Below are 18,440 nucleotides of genomic sequence, written 5' to 3' on the forward strand. Positions count from 1 at the left end.
ATAAGTATCAGTCTGGTAGAAATTAAAGCAACTGTTATACTACCCCCCCATCCCCCGATATGTTTACAGTACATGTCACTAACCCTGTTTGTGTTTTCTATCTCTCCTAGTGTATCTCTGACCCCAGAGCTGCAGGACCCAAACCCGTCATTATTATTGCTATTATTAATATTAATATTAATATCATCACTAATAATAACAACAACATAATTGTATTTTTTAATTATAAGTATCAGTCTGGTAGAGATTACAGCGGCAGTTGTACAACTGTCCCCTCTCTCTCTCTCTTCTCTCCTACTGTCTCGCCTCCCACCCTCTTTCTGCCCACCTCTCCTCTCTTCCTCCTCTCTCTCCTCACTCCAACCGGTCGAGACAGATGACCGCCCACAACTGAGTCTGGTTCTGTCAGAGATTTCTTCCTGTTAAAAGGGAGTTTTTTCTCAAAGTGCTTTGCTCATTGTGGGATTTGTTGGGTTTTCCCTGTAATATTGTAATATTGACCTCACTATGTAAAGTGCCTTGAGACAATGTATGTTGTGATATGGCGCTATACAAATAAAATTGAATTGAATTGAATTGAATTAGTGATGTAACTAGAAGTTGAGGCTGTACAGTCGTACTGTTAAAAGAGGAAGCATCTGAAACAGGAACCTTCTGTTGAAAATATATCGAGACACAAGTCGACACGATGCCAGAAATATTGGGGTCGTTCTCGGGGCGGTTCCTCTTCGGTTGAGCTCCTCGGGATCATCCACCACGAGACGGGAGTACGTGGACTTCAAGGAATCTTCAGTCAAGAACGAGAGGGATCAAACCTGTAAGAGAATCAGCACTGCCACAAGGACTGTGGGTTACAATTTGGACTTTGGAGTTCTTTTGCTCACTCTGCTGAAATGGAACCAGGACTTTGTGACCTTGGACGTGGTGGTGAGTTTGTTTCAAGAGACTTCCCCAGCAGGAAGGGCCCGGTCGCACCGGCCCAATGACTGGACCCTCTCCCTCTCTCCCCACATTGATAAGTTGTCTACGTAAAGCTTGAGCTCTTTATGTTTAGTATTATTGGGTAAATTGAATTATTATATCACCTTTGCATCTTTATCTAATTGAGCTATTTGCTTGCCTCTGCTAAAGCTTTTAATAAATATCTAAATTGTAATTAAAGTAGAAGTTGTGCAGGTTGAATTTATATGTTTTTCCATGGTTGTAAAAGGTTTGGAAATTGTACTGTGACATCTTAAATGTTTTTGAAAGGTTGCTCTAGACAATTCAATTAACAGATCCCTGGGACTAATCGTAGTCAGTAAAACTGATCCTGGCGAGTTTCGGTGAGCGTCGGTGGGGTCTGAGCGACGAGGCGTTCAGGACGCAGGTGACGGCGCTCGTCAAGCCGAAGCAGTGCGAGGATGCTCACCTGGGCGAGGAGATGGACCACAACTGGTTCGAGGTGGTCTCGCAGCAGTGGGAGGAGTAACCACGTCAGCTGTCGTTAGCTCCGCCTCCTGGTTCCTGCAGCAGCAGGAGGAAGCTCAGCGTCCACGTGAGTTCTTCAACCTGAGGATCTGTGGTTACCATGGTAACTTCAGGTTTAACTCTGGGGTGGTTCTCTTGTTGAAGTATGAGATAAGAGATCAAAAACCAGTCAGCAGTCAAATTACTTACTGACCAATCAGATCGCTGGAAAACCAGCGTTGTCGTTCTACAGGATCATGACGTGGACAGAAGAGTTAAGAGTAACGTCATTCTGACCTGCAGGTATCGGCGTTTCTTTTCGTATCATATTATAAACGATTGCTCCTCTTTCACATGAACAAATCGTGACCAGAGGAAAACTCAGAGTTAATGAGACATGTTGATATCCAGCTTCGTAGTTCAGCTTATCAGGTCAATGTAAGGTTCAGTCAAAACATAGATATCCTGGGTTTGTTGGACTCGGTCCGTAGTTCAGACCCCCGAGCTCCAGGTCCAACATCCAGCGACAGTCAGTGAGATCAGACAGGAAGTCATGTCCACTGAACGTGGCCGTTTCTTTCCACCGACAGATCCAGATATTTGTTAAGTGTCTGACAACATTATGGATGTTTCATGCAGAGACAGAATAGTTGGTTAAATAGTACGGTTCTTGTTTAACTCTTCTTTGACTTTGTTCAAACCCTCGTTTCTCGTCGCAGAAGACTCGAGTCTCTTTACTTAACCACTGAGGGATGTGATGATGTGAATACGTGCAGTGATTCTGTAACTTGTGTGTTTTCCATCAGGTGCTCAGTTTCGGCTGGAAGAGAACGACCCGCCGGACCAGAGGGCCGCCTGCAGCTCCGCTGTCGCACATCACCGACATCAGGTCCTTCACTTCCTATTCTAGTTATGGATAATGAGGGAAAATGGCTAAAACAAGTAATCAATTATTAAAACGTTAGATATATATATTGTTTTTTTATTTGTTTTTTGTATATTACATGTTATGCCAAGCAGAAGTCATTTAAGGTCACTTTCCTTATACACCTTATTCCTCATTCCTGTATAAAAGATTGTGGATGAAACCCTAACCCCCCCAACCAGTAAACCTAGGGGAAACACTGCATGCTATATATCATGTTGCTTCACACCTCGTACATGCCATGAACATCACAGAGAAGTCATTTTTCTGCAGTTTCTCACTCTGTGTTGTAGAAACAAGGTCTAAAGGCACGGAAAGTTCACGAGTGGAATCGCACACAAAGAGGGCCAGACAGAGCAACCGAACCCTAACCCTAGGAGCTCACCTTGAGCAGATGTTCCTGTGGAGCAAAACTCATTTACCCCTTATATATGTTTAATGTCACTGTGAGGGTGGTAGGTCAGAGGTCAGGTCAGACAACACAATGAGCCAGGCTCCCGACAGTATGATAATCTATAAAGTCTATGATAATAAGTCATAAAAAGTCTTAGTCAAATTCTAGAGGACCTCAGGTATCTTCTCAAAAACGTAAAGAAGTTCTCACTATGGAATTTCGCCTGGAATAAAACGCCTTTCAAAATAAAGTGTACAGAAAATCATTATATTATATTAAAAAGGTATTAAAATAAAACTGTTTGCAATCGCTAATTCCACTTCAGATACATTCTAGATGACGTACAAAACTTTTCACTGTGGAATTTCTAAATAAAAGCCTTTGTAATTTTAAGCACTAAAGCAGTATATATTGCATCAAAAAGTTTTTTAACAAATTTCATGTGCCTTTATACGTGTCCTTATTTTTGAGAATTCTTTTCATTACAAAAAGGGGGTGGGTGGGGGTAGTGTCTACCTCACTATACTTTCCCAAATTAGAGAATTGAATTTCTCTATTAAGTCTCAGAGTTTTAAAGCATTCTTCTTGTCCATTCTCTTCTCTGTTCTCCGCCAACCGACTAGAGTAGTGGAGCTGCCTCTTACGCATGCTCTTGTGGAGGCGCTGCAGCCAGGTTCCTCAAAAGGGTTCACTCTCCCAAGACAGACGGACACGAGATGTCATGTGTACAGAACAAACCAGCAAAATCACATTATATACAAATTTAGCTGACAGAATTGCTGATAAGATTATAAAATGGATGTTGAAAATGTGCACCCAGAGGCCGCTGAATCACTTCGGGTGGGACCAAGTATACCAGAACCACACAACCTCCACTCAGCATGGAGACCTGGAAGAGTCCACAGAATGGACCAGAAAAAAAATCACAATATAAGTATATATGTTTTAATGACCAAATTACAAATATATGTAGATAATATCAAAAATATAAGTGAAAAGTTTGGGTCCAGGTGAACGTCGAGCAACTGTAGGTTGTAATGTAGCCGTCACCCAATAGGTTCCTCAACCATGGGGAGCTGGAAGAGCACAGACCACACAAGCGCAGAACTGACAGCACTGCATTTCAACAGATAGAAGAGACAGACAAAAACACAGCACACATACAAGCAAGGGACAGAGGGGAAAAGAGGACAACCTTAACTGTCCTGGGGACAATGATGCGGATCCAAACGTCAGGATAAGATGCTGGTATTGTGGAGAGCGAGGTTCCCAGATGGCTGACAGTTCAGCAGAGAGGACTTATCAAAGGGCTTTGTGTGTTTTCTCTCTCTCCTAGTGTAACTGACTCCAGAGCTGCAGGATACACATCCGTCATTATTATACACAACATAATTGCATTTATAAGTGTCAGTGTTAGATTTGTAATTATAAGTATGTCTGGTGGAGATCAAACCAACGATTATACAACTGTTCTCCCTCTTCTCTCCCGCTCTTTCTGCACACGTCAACAGTAAAATAAGCCTCAAGAGCTAAAAAACAAGAGTTGGGATTGAGATGTGCAGACCGCCTTCCTCAAATCCAGGAAAACAAAAAGGTCAAAGTGAGATATTTCTACAGTCAAATATGAAGATATTAGTGTAAAATAAGTCCAAGGGTACAACAGAAAGAGCCTCGGTGTAAATCAAACAGATTTTCCGGCCTGACGATAAGTTTCTCCTTCGTCATTTCGTCATCTAACATCTCGTTGGCAACAACTTCACGTCAGTCGATTCCTTTAAACGAGTTTTAGAGTTCAGGCCTCCGGAGTCCGAACACTGAGCCTCGCTGAGGTTCAGGTGAAGCTCTGATCTGGACCGAGACCTGGACCGCTTCAGCGTAGTGAGAACTGTCACTGACCAGCATCCAACCACATCTTCAGCAGATACTTTAGGAACCAAAGAGGAATGGTCCCGCGTCGATTTGTCTCGATCACCGACGCAGAATAAAAATGACCAAACTCTAGTTTGATCCTCAAATTAAAAGAAGATCCTCAGATAGAAAAGAAGATGTAGTGATTTTTTTTTTTTAAATTGTAGTGCTAAGTTTGTGCACATCAGCTGTGATTTTGTGGCCCTTCACTTCTGTGGCTTCTTGTGTTTTTTCCATGAACCACAACTGAATCTCTCCCACATATTTTACAAACACAGTATGTCACTGTACTGTCTGTGATCTCGTGCGACTTCCTGAGACACATGGAAGCATCTTCTCCCTCAGGTGTTGTGGTTTCTCACCAGCGTGGCTCTTCTCATGTTCTCTGTGAATTCAGCACCAAGTGTGAAAGTTCTCCCACATGTTCAGTAAGTATACGACTTTTAATCTTCATGAATTCACATGTGTTTTTAAGGCTGATCCCCGACTGAAACCTTTTCCCACATGTTTTGCACAAATATGGTTTCCCACCTGTGTGGACTCTCATGTGAACATTCAGGTGATCACTCCGTTTGAAACTTTTCCCACATGTTTCACAAGTATATGGCTTCTCACGTGTGTGGGCTCTCATGTGGGACTTAAGGAACCATGTTGACTAAAAGCTCTCCCACAATCCTTACAAGTAAGTGGCTTCTCACGTGTGTGGACTCTTATGTGAACATTCAGGTCAGTGACTCTTTGTTGGGGGAGAGTTGTCTACATTGTCACTGATAAACAAGACAATACACTACAATACAACAAAATAACAATAAACTGCAAACAATGTCTTTGAGTATTATAAAAAGCGCTAGGCAAGGCAAGTTCATTTGTATAGCACATTTCAACAACAAGGCAATTGTTGATTTACATAAAAGTGATTTACATCAAAAATTTAAAGCATCGGGAAGAAACCAATAAAATCACAGTAGTATAAGACAGATGGTAAAAGTTACAGTGCAGTACAAGAAATGAATAGAGTTTATTTACTGAAAGGTAGCGGCAAACAGAAAAGTCTTCAGTCTTGACTTAAAAGAACAAACAGGAAGCCAGTGTTAAGATCTGAGGAGGTCCTTTAATCCTTGATATGTTCTTTAGGTGATAGTAGGCTGACTTAGTAATCATTTTAATGTGGCAGTTGGAGTTCAGGTCTGAGTCCATGACTACAGACAGATTTCTTGCTTGGTTTGTGGTTTTTAACTTTACCCTTTGAAGCTCTGTGCTAACTTTAAATTGTTCTTCCTCTTCTCCAAAAACAATTATTTCAGTTTTTTCTTTGTTTATTTGAAGAAAATGCTTATGTATCCACGCGTTGTCTTCCTCAATGCATTTACTCAGTGCTTGTATTGGACCATAGTCCAGGTGATATTGTTATATAAATTAGACAAGCAGATGAGCATGTCACATGTATGTTTACTGTATGTGGACGGAAGTACAGCAAATATGATCTATGTTTTAGTGGATTAAAAATAAATTAAATCTTTTATGAGATTCATTTTGCATTTTGTAAGTTAAATTCAACTTATTAATGATGATGAATAGGTGGTATTTAGGATGTTTATAGTTTATTTTGTATCACAGCCTCATCAGACTTACATATGTAAATGATTTGAAGGCTGCATGGTGACTCTGTTATGAAACAGTTCCACGTTTAGAATATTTCCACAACACTGTAGAACCACGTCTTATCATGAAATACATTCACGCCCGAGATATTTGATTTGAAAAAAAAAGAAGAAATCACAATTGATAGAAGTTCAAGAACTTTTAGTTATTAAAATACAGAGCATGTCACTGAACATTTAGATGAACAAGAACATTTTAAATAAAAAATAAGAACAGTACAATAACACACTAACATGTCAGTGGGTTTTAAAGTTGTCACCTCACTCCATCGTGCAATAATAAAGCAGGCCTGTCAAACTATCTGCGGATGAATTAGCTTAGCCTGTTAGCTCAGAGCAACACGTCAACACCACAACCTGCTCCTCGTTCATCTTCTGCTTCGGTCTTTTACACATCTCGCCGCGCCGACGCAGCCACGAGCGGACGAGCGGATCACAACCATCCGACGAAGATGTATTATAATCCCGTTCCGCCTGACATCCAGTTTTCAGTACCAGGCTGATTTCCACCTCCTCGTACTACGTTTACCGTAACTGGGCAAGAATCCTCCTTCCGGAGACGCCACGTGACCGCGTGTACCCAGCTCGCACCTCCTTTCCTGCAACACCACGGGTGGCCAGCATGACTTCTGTGCTTCAAGGCTGAGCGAAACACCCGGGGCTTGGGCGCGTCACGTTGAATATCGCTGCCGCAATGAATTGTGGGGCGTCTATTTCTCCTTTCCTTTCGCATAGGAAGCTCCAGTGTACCCTCTGCTAAGGAGACAGGAAAGGAAGCACTGAGGCTCCTTTCCTCAGCATTTAGAGAATCCGAACAGCTCTTATCATGGCTGCCGATGAAATACTTCTGGGTCTCTTCAAGATTTGGTTACCTCCTAAGCAAGTTTGTCAATTCGACCGTGCCCCGGTTCTGTTAGAAGTGTCTCCACAGTCTCAGAACTGCTCATTGTGGGAACTGTCGTGTCTGTCTGTAACATCGTCAGGTCTCCACCTCCCTATGTAAAGAGCCTTGAGAGGATGTCCTGCGGAGCTTCCCCTCGGGTCTCTCTCGGACCGTAGTGACTGGACTCACCTGTCCTGCGGAGCTTCCCCTCGGGTCCGTAGTGACTGGACTCACCTGTGACTGGACTCACCTGTCCTGCGGAGCTTCAGTCAGTCGCTCGAAGACAAACTGTGTCCAACGCTGAACTGAACACCTTGTCTTGTCATTCGTCCGCCACACGTCGACACCACCACGCTGCCGGGGCGCTTCCGTTGTTTACTTCCGCTGCGTGTCACACTGGGAGGTTCCGCCGGCGGATGTGACTCGACTTTTATTTCCGCCTGAATTTATCATTGAATTTCAGAAAAAAAACAAAAAACGTATATTACACTCAAGGCTCGTCATTTAGACCCTGTGTTTGTCTTGCTGTTTCCTATGCACCACTGCAGCCATGCACGATATGTGGCCGGACGCGTTTTAAGGGTTATGTATTGATATTTAGTATGCTTTGATTTTTAAATTGTAATGGTTACAAAATTCCAGGACGCATTAAGAGCGACGCTACCAGTAAAGACCACAAGGTGTCAGCGTGGAGCTGCGTCTGTTCCGGTCTGTTCAGTATGTGCGGGCGCGCGTGCTGAGCAGGTGCTAACCTTTAGCATTTGGAGATCACAGTTCGATGAAAAGAACAAACGTAACCACATGGATGTCCCCCCGAAAAAAACTAAAAGGCACGACCACAGGCCCCAGCGAGGATCGAACTCGCGACCCCTGGTTTACAAGACCAGTGCTCTAACCACTGAGCTATGGAGCCAGACGCGCTGCTGCCGTTGAAATAGAACAAATTATCATAACTCAACATGTGAGTCAATCACGTTGTGCGTTGTATTGTATGATGGTAAGGTTACAAATGATGTCACTTGAACGTGACAGAGCTTTAACTTAATTGTGTTAAAAGCTGGTCCCCCTTCAACCCCCCCCTGCGTCCTCATATGGGGTATTACATTTAGGGGTTTCCTTACCTTAGACTTGATTCTGCTCACCTCAGACCTGTTGTCCTGAGTAGCAGACACTTTGTGGTGCCCTCTAGTGGTTGCAATATCACACTATACCAATCAGTGTCAAAACAAGATGGTGGGCAACTCAACAAAGCCTCGTCACATTTGATGGTTCAAACTTGATTATGTATGCTTCATAACTTCTGGAGTATGATATGACAAACAAATTTGACATATTCTCAAAATAGCAACAAGCTACGGCGTTGCGAAGTAGGAAGTACCCATTTGAGAACATTTTAGCAGAGTATAAATAGTCCTTGCGTTTTGTAAAATTAGTCAAATTAGTCTATATTTTTATTTTCTCTTATTCTTATGTGAAACACTCCAGGGCATATTTCTGTCGTGAGCAGAAAGATTGACGAATGCAATAATAGGAGACAACTCTGTGGTTGAGGATTTGTCTGATGGTTTCTGCAGATGATCCTGGTGCAGAACAACTAGGTGATGAATACCATATTCCACCCGATTCATCAAATTCTGACTGTCGAGCAGTGACGATGGTGAGCCACAACTCAGTCCACATGCATGTAAACATGTGCAGAGATCCAGAATACCTATACGTACACATCGGCATGGTAAAAAGCATTGACACTGGTGATGAGCCAGAATTTAGGAAAAAGATGGGGTTGACATGGTGGACAGGACGATGAGTTACTATCGAATGAGTGTCCGCACCAAGAAGTGGACAAATCGGATGCAGATGCACACCGCGGATCTCGCTTTAGCCAAAACACTTGGTAGACCAAGAAAAAGGGCATAGGGCGGTTCCTCGAGTTTGACATGACAGTGGCCCAGGCATACTTGACCAAGTGTGAACTGATGTTGTACATGTAGAGGAAGAGACCTCACTCTATGCGCAACGCATATACATCATGTCACCCCAGTACCCCATGTCTCAGTCCTGTATCTGTTTTATACTTTGTCCCCAACAGATGACTGTAATCTGTTCCTATGCTTACAAAGTGAACACAGCTGTTTTGCAGCATTACACACTGACCAAAGGTGTCGGGAAGACAGTTCCTATTACAAACACAAGTTACAATTGTAAAAAAAAAACGACTTACAGTTCAAAGACAATGCTTAGATTTTATACTTATCGGGTCCTACTGATACTAATTACTTCAGAGAAATTTAAAAAATGCATATCACACAAAAGCTCAGGTCTCAGGAGGTTATAATGGTGTTTCCCATAGCGACCTGTATTGACATTGTATTTTCGGTGAGGAAACATCGTGGTGGTTCGCTAATATTAAAACAGAGCGTGCACATTGCTGAAATATGGCAAAGCACCTTCCAACAGGAACACAAGCTGTTGTTTGAGCTGCCTGGGACATAGTTTTACTGAGTCAGTCTTATCTGTGACCTGAGAAAGTCAGTAGACACTACAATTAAAGCTTTTATTAAAATCATTTACCAAAGCGGTAACGCCAGGATACCGTACATTCATTCTGTAGGTGGTGAACATTCAATGCAGATACTCAGACTCTTAGTCTAATGTTACTGTAACAAATCACTGAGAAGCCAAACATTGCCCACATTTTTTGACAGTGTTACATTTGCGGTGGATTTATAAGACAACAGGTATAGTCAAACACAGTTAGCTTTGACTTCACGTTGTCACAATTTTAGACTTCTATAACGTAGTCCGAGTTGCCACAGATCACCCCGGCATCTTCATAGTGGGCACAGTTGTGTGTACCGACGCCGGCGTGTTTGCAGTCCAGCAGGCTGGACTCGGTCCCTTCGCACTGAACGTCGTCCAGAAGAATCCGCAGCTCATTCCCCTCACCGAACTCGGAGTTCTTGGCCGCCTTCAGAGCATACCGGAAGCCAAGCTGCCGGCAAACCACCGCGGCATTCTTGGTGTTCCACAGGTCGTCACACACAGTGCCCCACTCCGTGTTAACGTAGATCTCAACCCGCCCACGGTCATCGCGGCCCTGCTCGTCTCCAACCAGCCTTACCATTCCACTCTGGAGCTCCGGTGCAGTTTCCGCTCTGGATTTTTCCTTCCTGCGCCGTCCTTTCCTCCTGGAATGTCTGTGTGGTTTGGTGGTGGTTGTGGTAGGCAGAGGGGTGGCCTGGTCTGGTCCTGGTTCACCTAGATGGTCAAGGAGCTCTTGGAGCCAGTCATGTGAGTCCGTGGGTTGTGGCTCAGGCATTTTTTTGCTGGATGGCTCAACTCCAATCAATGCTAATGGAGAAGAAACAGAAAAACATGACTCAAAATATCATTATAAACAATTCATGTCACAGATCTGATTAGTTGTAGTGCGTGTCGGGTGTTTCGTGGCTGGACTCACTTTCCTGTGGAACAAACTTGATGAGATTACTTTTTACTCTGACGGGAAGAGGGTCATAGTGACACTGTCTGGGTGGAGCGCGTCTGGAAAAGAGTAAAGAAGAAAACGGGATTGAAAGATTGTTGCCTACGAGTTAAAGACAGGCTACAAGCTGCAATTAAAAATAGCTCTGTTTTTTTCCTTTAACTTTAAATAGCTCAGTTTTAATATCTTTAACTTCTAGCTCAAGACACAAATGTGGAACAGTTGAAATGAGCGTTAGTAAATGAGGTGACAACCATCTGCTGCTTGGAGAAATGCAGGAGCCAAGAGCTGTCTGAAGCCAAATCAGAGATTTAGTACGACAGGCCCCTCTCACGACTGCCAACACTGCTTCATTCCCCTGCTCTACCCAAACGGAGAGAGACAGTACGACCTCCACATTTAGCAGAAAGTCTGAGAAAACCTTATTCCACCACCTCTGAGAAAACACAGCTATCCCTTCCGAGCCAAGTGTGATCATGATACTGCACATCCCTCGAGCTCGCTGAGTAGAATGAGATGCCTGTGTTTGTAATGGTAAACAGATGTGCGTCTTCCGTATCTGTGTAGAACCAGCAGAAACAGAACTGCACACACACGCTTCACACTGAGCAGTTCCCCATCATGAAATGTGACACAGGATTTCTTTGGCCGATGACGGTGATATAAGAAACAGAATCATTCTCGTGTCGGACACCTTGAGGGATCCGCCACTTTATAAATGACTCCTGAGGGTGACGTGGCGCTTGGTATTCCAGTGGACATGAAGTACAGCTCGCCTGATGGAAAGAAAAACAACAGAAGCTCAGGAAGACATTACACAGGTTACAGCTGGTGTAGGCAGAACACTGTAAGTACAGTATCAGAGGCTGCTTTGAGGCTGTGTTCATGAATTACCAGCTTCATCCTCAGCAAAGGAGATGATGTACTGGTGGTAGTTGTTTATGAGTCCAGGGAAGGCGCAGGTCAGGCCCATCCCCATACATATCTCATTGTATTTCCACTGCCCTGTGTTTCTATCCTCCTGCAGACTCATCAAACGCCTAGAACAGCAACAAAATGAGCAAGTCATTACGTTTTATTTCAAGATTGGAGCTTTGTCTGAATCTTTAAGCACTTTTTGGTTCCAGCTTTCTTCCATTTCCCGGCGTACTTTTACAGCTTTACAGAGCTGGACATGGACTGTATGCATTATACTGTATAGCACTGATGGTAGAATATATCAGATCATTTGAAAATACTCTCTCTCTCTAAACTGAGTCCGGTTGGTGCTTGGGTTTCTCTGTAATAATGTGAGGTCTGGACCTCACTATGTAAAGTGCTATGTTTTTCACACTTTTGTGGCATTTTAAAGATCAAGGTATTTCATTCTATGATAAAAAAAGAATTGAAAAAAAAGAATTGATTCATTATGAATGAATTCATAATGAGAATGGTCAGTTGCAGCTCCACTACATTTGGTGAAGAAAAACACGGTGGTGGAGGGCCCGTACAAAAAAGGAGTTCTTAAAAGATCCAGAGGAAATTCACCAGAAGTGCACCTCTAGTTACTTGTCTAAACTAGTTCACAGACTTTGTGCCAATTTCCGAAATCCCTCAAAAGCAGATCAGGGACTTTAACTTCAGTTTTAGGTCTGACGTCCCATTGTCTTCATTTCGCAAAATCTCCTCAACATAAATGTTGGTGTGATTGTGCAAACAAAATAGGCCACTTAATAGATTTCAATCTTACCCACTCATGAAGTCTCCAAATATGTACATGCCGTTCAGGTTGGGGTATTCACAGCCTCGGTACACGTAACCACCAGTCACTGACTTACCCATCTTGTGTGGGTATGCATAAATAGGCAGGACATCATCTGTGGAATCAAACGACATTCATTACCGGTTTCACTGTGGTTGTCTTCCATCAGCATGAGCCTACATGGGCAGCTGTGGCTCAGAAGGGTTGTAACCAGAAGGTTGATGTTTCAGAAGCTGAAAAACACACTCCAACTAGTCCCCCAATGGCTGTATGAATGTGTGTGAAGGGGCTGAACGTAACTTATAATGTGAAGTGTTTTGAGTGGTCATTAAGACTGGAAAAGTGCTGTATTAATGCGGTCCATTTTCTCTACCGACAGCCTGTCATCGGTATCCAATTTCCAGGTCCAGTGTGAACATGCCTAACTTATCATAGGAATAAGATAAATCTGAATGAGATTGAAATGCAATTGCCTTCTTGATTAATATCAGGCTGTCGTGTCTAACAACTGAATCTGAAGAGTATTTCTTCTACAAGGCCGTTTCCAAACAACCACGACATATGTTATAATTACTGTTGCCTTTAAAGAGAAACGTCTATCATGCCGAGGGATACAGTGCCATGGCAGTTAAGGGCTGATTTATGACTGTTTGGATCTGCCCTGTAAACCACGTAGAATGCCTTTGTGGATGTTTGGACATATTTTTGGGATTTGAAGTTGCATTTCAGTTCTTTGGACTAGTTGTTTCCTTGTGTTTGGAATTTGGAATTTGAATATTTGAATATTATTTCAGTTGTTTAAATTTTGAACTTCCTAGTTTCTCTTTTACTTCTTTGCTTGTTTTACATCCTGTCTATGATTGTCTGCCCTACCCTGATGTGTTTCACCCTGATCAATTATTTTGTGAATTTAGTCTCTGGGCTCCGCACTCTTCTTTGTCAATTTGTCTGTTTTTGTTCCTGTTCTTTTTCAGCTCTGTTCACTCACGTTGCTCTTAATTGGTTTTGTTCTTTGTCCCCGTACCTATTTGCTGCCTGAGTTGGAATTCAGCAAACAGGTCAAATGCTGTCAAAGGCAGCTAGCTCATTATGGTGACAGTGTAACCAAGCACATTTTAACTGCTTTTCTGGCCAGAGCGCTTGAGAGAGAGAGAGTAGCGACATCTCCGTTCACTCCAATGGACCATTTTTTTCCAGCAATGGCGGATCACGGAGCCTCTCAATACTTCCTGAAGTGAGCAGCAGCGCATTAGAGCAGCAGCAGAATGAATCAATGGACTGTCTGTGTTGCACTTATGAAGGGTAAGATGTTTAAATCATCAGATTGTTTATTATCAGCACATCTGAATCAAATCTAAATGCGCATTTTAGTGGATTATGATTTATGATTATTTATGATTTATTTTATGATTTAAGAAAAAGTACTGAATGACTACATAGAGCTACTACACAGGCATGTCGCTCTGCTTGATTGTAAATCAATACATTTATTGATGACTAATTACCAAAAATCACGTTTCTGTCGCTCTGAATAATGGATTCGAATTGTGCGCCAAGAACTTCCGGGAACTATCTGAAGTCTACATGAGTCACGTGACGTGCAACATTTTGGACTTCCGTTGTCACAACTCTCATTCAACTGCGCTGGTTTGGGCATAATGAGTTAAATATTCAGCAATTGTATGATGATTAAGAATGGTGCAGTACTTCAATTGAATTACATTTAGGCCGGTCAATCATTTAGGAAGTTAGGGACATTGATTTTCCAACGGTCTACTGTTTGACAACAGCAGACTATGTGGCAGCAGCAAAAAAAAGAGCCTGCAGGGTTTTAGTCAAACATTACACAGATGCTCATTTGAGAAATGTTCATATCCAGACAGGAATTGCAACAATAGTTTGTGCAGAGAGCTTGCATTGTATTACTGTGTAGTGAAAATCTCCAGTGTGACCCTGGTCTTGGCCTCCATTGGAATACAATTAAAAACAACTGCTGAAGTATGGACAATGGATCATGCCTACCCAGTGTTCTGTTGGCACACAGCTTCTTATCATAGCAGGAGAAGCCCTCTTTAGCTCTCCAGCCGTAGTTTCGACCTTTCTCGATGATATCGATCTCCTCAAACTTGTTCTGGCCTACGTCGCCACAGAAGATGCGTCCCTTTCCCTCTTTGGTTCTAGGGTCCCCCCGGTCCACCGAGCACCTCCACATATTGCGGACACCGTAAGCATAAACCTCAGGTCGAGCTCCTCGTTCGTGTGTGAAGGGGTTATCTGCAGGGATTCTGTATAATGGGCCTCTCTCATTGTCATCCACATCGATACGAAGAACTTTACCCAAGAGTGCTGACCTAAAATAGATGTGACAGTATGGAAAAACATGTCATAATAATAATTGGCCATTTATGTCACATATACAGTAACAAAAATTGCTCGGGCAATGCCAGCTGACATCGGGAGAGAGGCTGGGTACACCCTGGTCTATCACATTGGTTACATAGAGAGAGAAGAACAACTGAGGGCGCCTGTGGCTCAGGAGGTAGAGTCAGTAGACCACCAACCCAAAGGTTCGCAGCTCGATCCCAGCAAGTGTCTGTGGGCAAGACAATTAACCCTAAATTCGTCTCTTCCGACAGTATATGAATGTGACAGAAAAGCATGGTAAACAGCAGCGCTGTAGGAATGTGTGTGAATGGGTAAACATGACGTGTGCCATGAAGCCTTTTGAATGGTTGATAAGAAAAGCGCTAAATCAATACAGTCCATTTACCATTTACAAACAACCTTTCAAGCTCACATTCACACCTATGGGCAATTTAGAGTTGCCAATTACCTTAACATTGTCTAATCTAACAATAGTACATGGACAAAACCCATGTGGGAGGGGGTTCAGCAGGTTGGAACCCAGAACCTTCTTGCTGTAAGAAGATAGTAGCTCACTAAATATTTATCTCAAATGTATTTAAACTCAAATCATCAAATCATTCTTCAGATCAAACATCTTACTTGTTCTGGGCATTCCCATATTTCCCAAATGGGTCTCCCGCCATCCCACCGTCACCTGTGAAAATGTACAAATAACCATCATCTGCAAAGAGTAGCTGCCCTCCATTGTGGTTCGAAGCAGGCTCGTCGATCTCCAGAATAACCCTGGAAGGACAGTGGACAGAACAATTAGGACCTGGTATAACTTTGGTTGGTTTCTTTGTATGCTGCATGCATGACTGTAAATGTTTAGATTGCTAAAAAACCATTGATTGCTGCAACCTAACCTGGATATACTGTCTGCACTTACCGCTCAGAGGTGTGATCCACTTCATTCATGTCGCTGGTTGATACACGGAACTCACTGATCCTGATCCTCTCATCAAAACCCACCTCCACTGAGTAATACACATACAACTTCCTGTTGTACTTGTACTTTGGGTGAAAAGTGAGTCCCAGAAAGCCTCTCTCATCACCTTCCCATGATGATGTTAACACCGCCTTGGTAATGTTCAAAAATGGTCTCTGCAGTTTGGACCGGTCAGGAAGGAAGGTCCACACCAAGCCCACCTGTTCTGCCACAAAGAACCGATGTGTGCCATCATTGGCATGGACCATGGCTAGCGGGTTCCGCAAACCATTGGCCACCTCTTCCAGACACAGCTGCAGACAGCCATCTGAGTCGGACTGTACCCGGCCAAGGTTGTTGGTGAGCTTCTGGTTGCTGAGGAGGTGTGGGTAGCAGTAGTCCACGTCATCTAGCCCCACGTACTGGCAGAAACGAGCCCGGTCTTCTTTGACTTTGACCATGTGAGGGTCGTCCGACAGGAGAGGAATGGTGGAGCTGCACTTTTCCCAAAACTGGAAGCAGTGGTCCTGACAGAGACCAGGGATGGTCCGTAACGTGGTGCCTGGGTCCTCGGCATCGAAGAGGTGAGCTGCATAGGGAGAACACTCCTGGATGGGGAGGGAAAAGCGATGTGAGCACATTGTGCAGTACTGACAGCTGTTTATTGTATTAGTGCTTTTTTAGGCCAACGAAGAGATTAATAAACAAGATGTGCATGCAGCATTGGCTTATTTGCACATCCAGCCCCTAAAAACAGAACAATGAGCTGAAAGACATTAGGCAGAGTTGAGGGGAGTTAGCTGATGAGTTTTGGCTAGTTCATCAGTACGACTGAAAACCTTTCACAAAACAAGGTCGGTTAATCCACTGTAAAAAAAAAAGAGAAAAAAAATGGATGAGCTTTACATTACTGAACACGAATCTTTATAGCCAAGGATCAAAGATGTGTTTGTTTGTTTTTTGTTAATGGATCACTTGACTTTAAAAAAATGGGTCAAATAGTTTCTCCTAAATTATTGTGGCATTTCTGGAGAAAGGTTTATATACATTTTCTTTATCTGTAGGGAATTACTGTCATCAAAGAAAAAGATGTGGACACAAGGGCCCTGGCCACACACTCTGGGCAGAAGTCTTGAATATAGCATCAATTTGGGAACACCCAAGTAAAGTGTATGAATGGTGCTGACGTTTCATCAGTGATAAGAACCATTAACACTGAAGCCACTGATTTAAGTTGTGGTTGTGTGTAGACATATGGAAGGGGATTAGGGCCACACATTTGTTTGTTTTTTTGAGTTCTGACTTTATTCTCAGAATTCTGACTTTAAACTCAGAACTCTGGGTACCTGCAAGGACCAGGACCAACCTCGGTGGGAGAGTCACTTTGCCATGCGAGGGGTCCCGGAACTAGCAATTGTGAGTGAAAAATTGCTTCTGCTGGGACCCTTCGAACACGCAAAATATTGCTTAGGGACGACATTTTCTACCTGTGTGTTCCCCGTCCTGCATGGCAAAGTTACTAAGAAGCCCTAGCTGCAGCAGAAGGGACACCTGTTCTCCCTATCTGCACTCTCTCTGGAGCACACAAGTTCAGCTGATTATTAGTGCGTGATTGATAATGCACTAATAAATGTCATTATTAAAGAATGCTATAGCCAACTTATTACAAATAAAAGGTTGGTCATAGTCAAATAAGGTTTATTTTCAACAGTGCCACGTCGTTTGCAGTAGAAGCGCCAAAAGATTAAGGATATACTGCAGATCAAGAGACCAAGTCAACATGGGGTGAACCCAAACACATAATCATTATTAGACCGGGTTAGCAGGACAGAATTAAGCAAGAATTAAAAGAAATGAATTTTAAGTGAACAGTGCTGGTCATCTGTCACGTGTCGTGTAGAAAGAAAGCCTGGTGATGAGGGGGCGGCCAGCTTGGAAAGAAGAAGCATCAACATTTGCTTCTTTCCCTGCAAGGCGTCATGACGCGTGTTGGTGTGGACTTTGTGTCCTGCTGATTTCCACTGTCAGCGCAGACTCTTGGCGCACAATGGAGAGGTTTTTTGCGCGACCTTTGCTCGTACCTGGCAGAGCAGCTCGAGGACGAAGCCCGCGCAGCTGGTGTATCCGTGATAATCGAAGTTGTCCATAATCCGGTAGAACTTGGTCATCAGCTCCTGGTCCTTCTGATAGTCGCAGCAGCCGAACTCCTTGTACATGACGCAGAAGTCGAGCTCCCGCAGCGGGCGGAACGGAGGCTTGAAATCCAGACACTGCGGGTGTGACATCGCAGGTGCGAGCCAGAGCGCAGAGAGACACAGGACGCCGATCGGCGAGAGCCTCGAAGGACGCGGGGCTTTGCCGTTACTCCGCCGCATCGTGGCGTGCGTCGGCCACCGTGGAGCGGAGCGTTGTGCGGCGGCGGCGGCGGCTTCCTGTGTGCACTTTGCTCCGACTCCCGGTCGTCCACTCTGACGCGGTGGACCGCGGTTCACTCCATGGGGATCTGTCGCCAGGCGGCGACGCGTGGGCCGCGTCCGCACCCGCGCCATGACGCACAGCAGCTGTTGTCTGCTGGAGCAAGTCACATGTTCCACACAGATCTGATGTGAACTGCTGAACACCGGCAGTGCGTCGTGGGCTCGTCTGTCACTTTCCCCCTTT

The 18,440-nt window shown here is 43.8% G+C and overlaps 1 protein-coding gene and 1 non-coding gene across 2 annotated transcripts; both read right to left on the bottom strand.

Moving 5' to 3' along the window:
- Positions 1 to 8,060: 8,060 nt before the first annotated feature.
- trnat-ugu lies at positions 8,061 to 8,133 on the bottom strand. Its single transcript has one exon. It is a non-coding gene; the product is annotated as a tRNA-Thr (tRNA).
- A 1,627-nt stretch (positions 8,134 to 9,760) lies between these two features.
- Positions 9,761 to 18,440, bottom strand: hhipl1 (HHIP-like 1). The gene is made up of 9 exons (XM_035610308.2): positions 17,861 to 18,440; positions 15,741 to 16,387; positions 15,452 to 15,595; positions 14,468 to 14,796; positions 12,434 to 12,560; positions 11,599 to 11,744; positions 11,399 to 11,480; positions 10,681 to 10,763; positions 9,761 to 10,571 (listed from the first exon to the last, which is right to left on the bottom strand). The coding sequence occupies exons 1-9, from the start codon at positions 18,326 to 18,328 to the stop codon at positions 10,003 to 10,005; spliced, it is 2,595 nt and encodes an 864-aa protein (XP_035466201.2). The 5' UTR covers positions 18,329 to 18,440; the 3' UTR covers positions 9,761 to 10,002.

This window comes from Scophthalmus maximus, chromosome 15 (assembly GCF_022379125.1).
Source record: "Scophthalmus maximus strain ysfricsl-2021 chromosome 15, ASM2237912v1, whole genome shotgun sequence".
NCBI classification, from domain to species: domain Eukaryota; kingdom Metazoa; phylum Chordata; class Actinopteri; order Pleuronectiformes; family Scophthalmidae; genus Scophthalmus; species Scophthalmus maximus.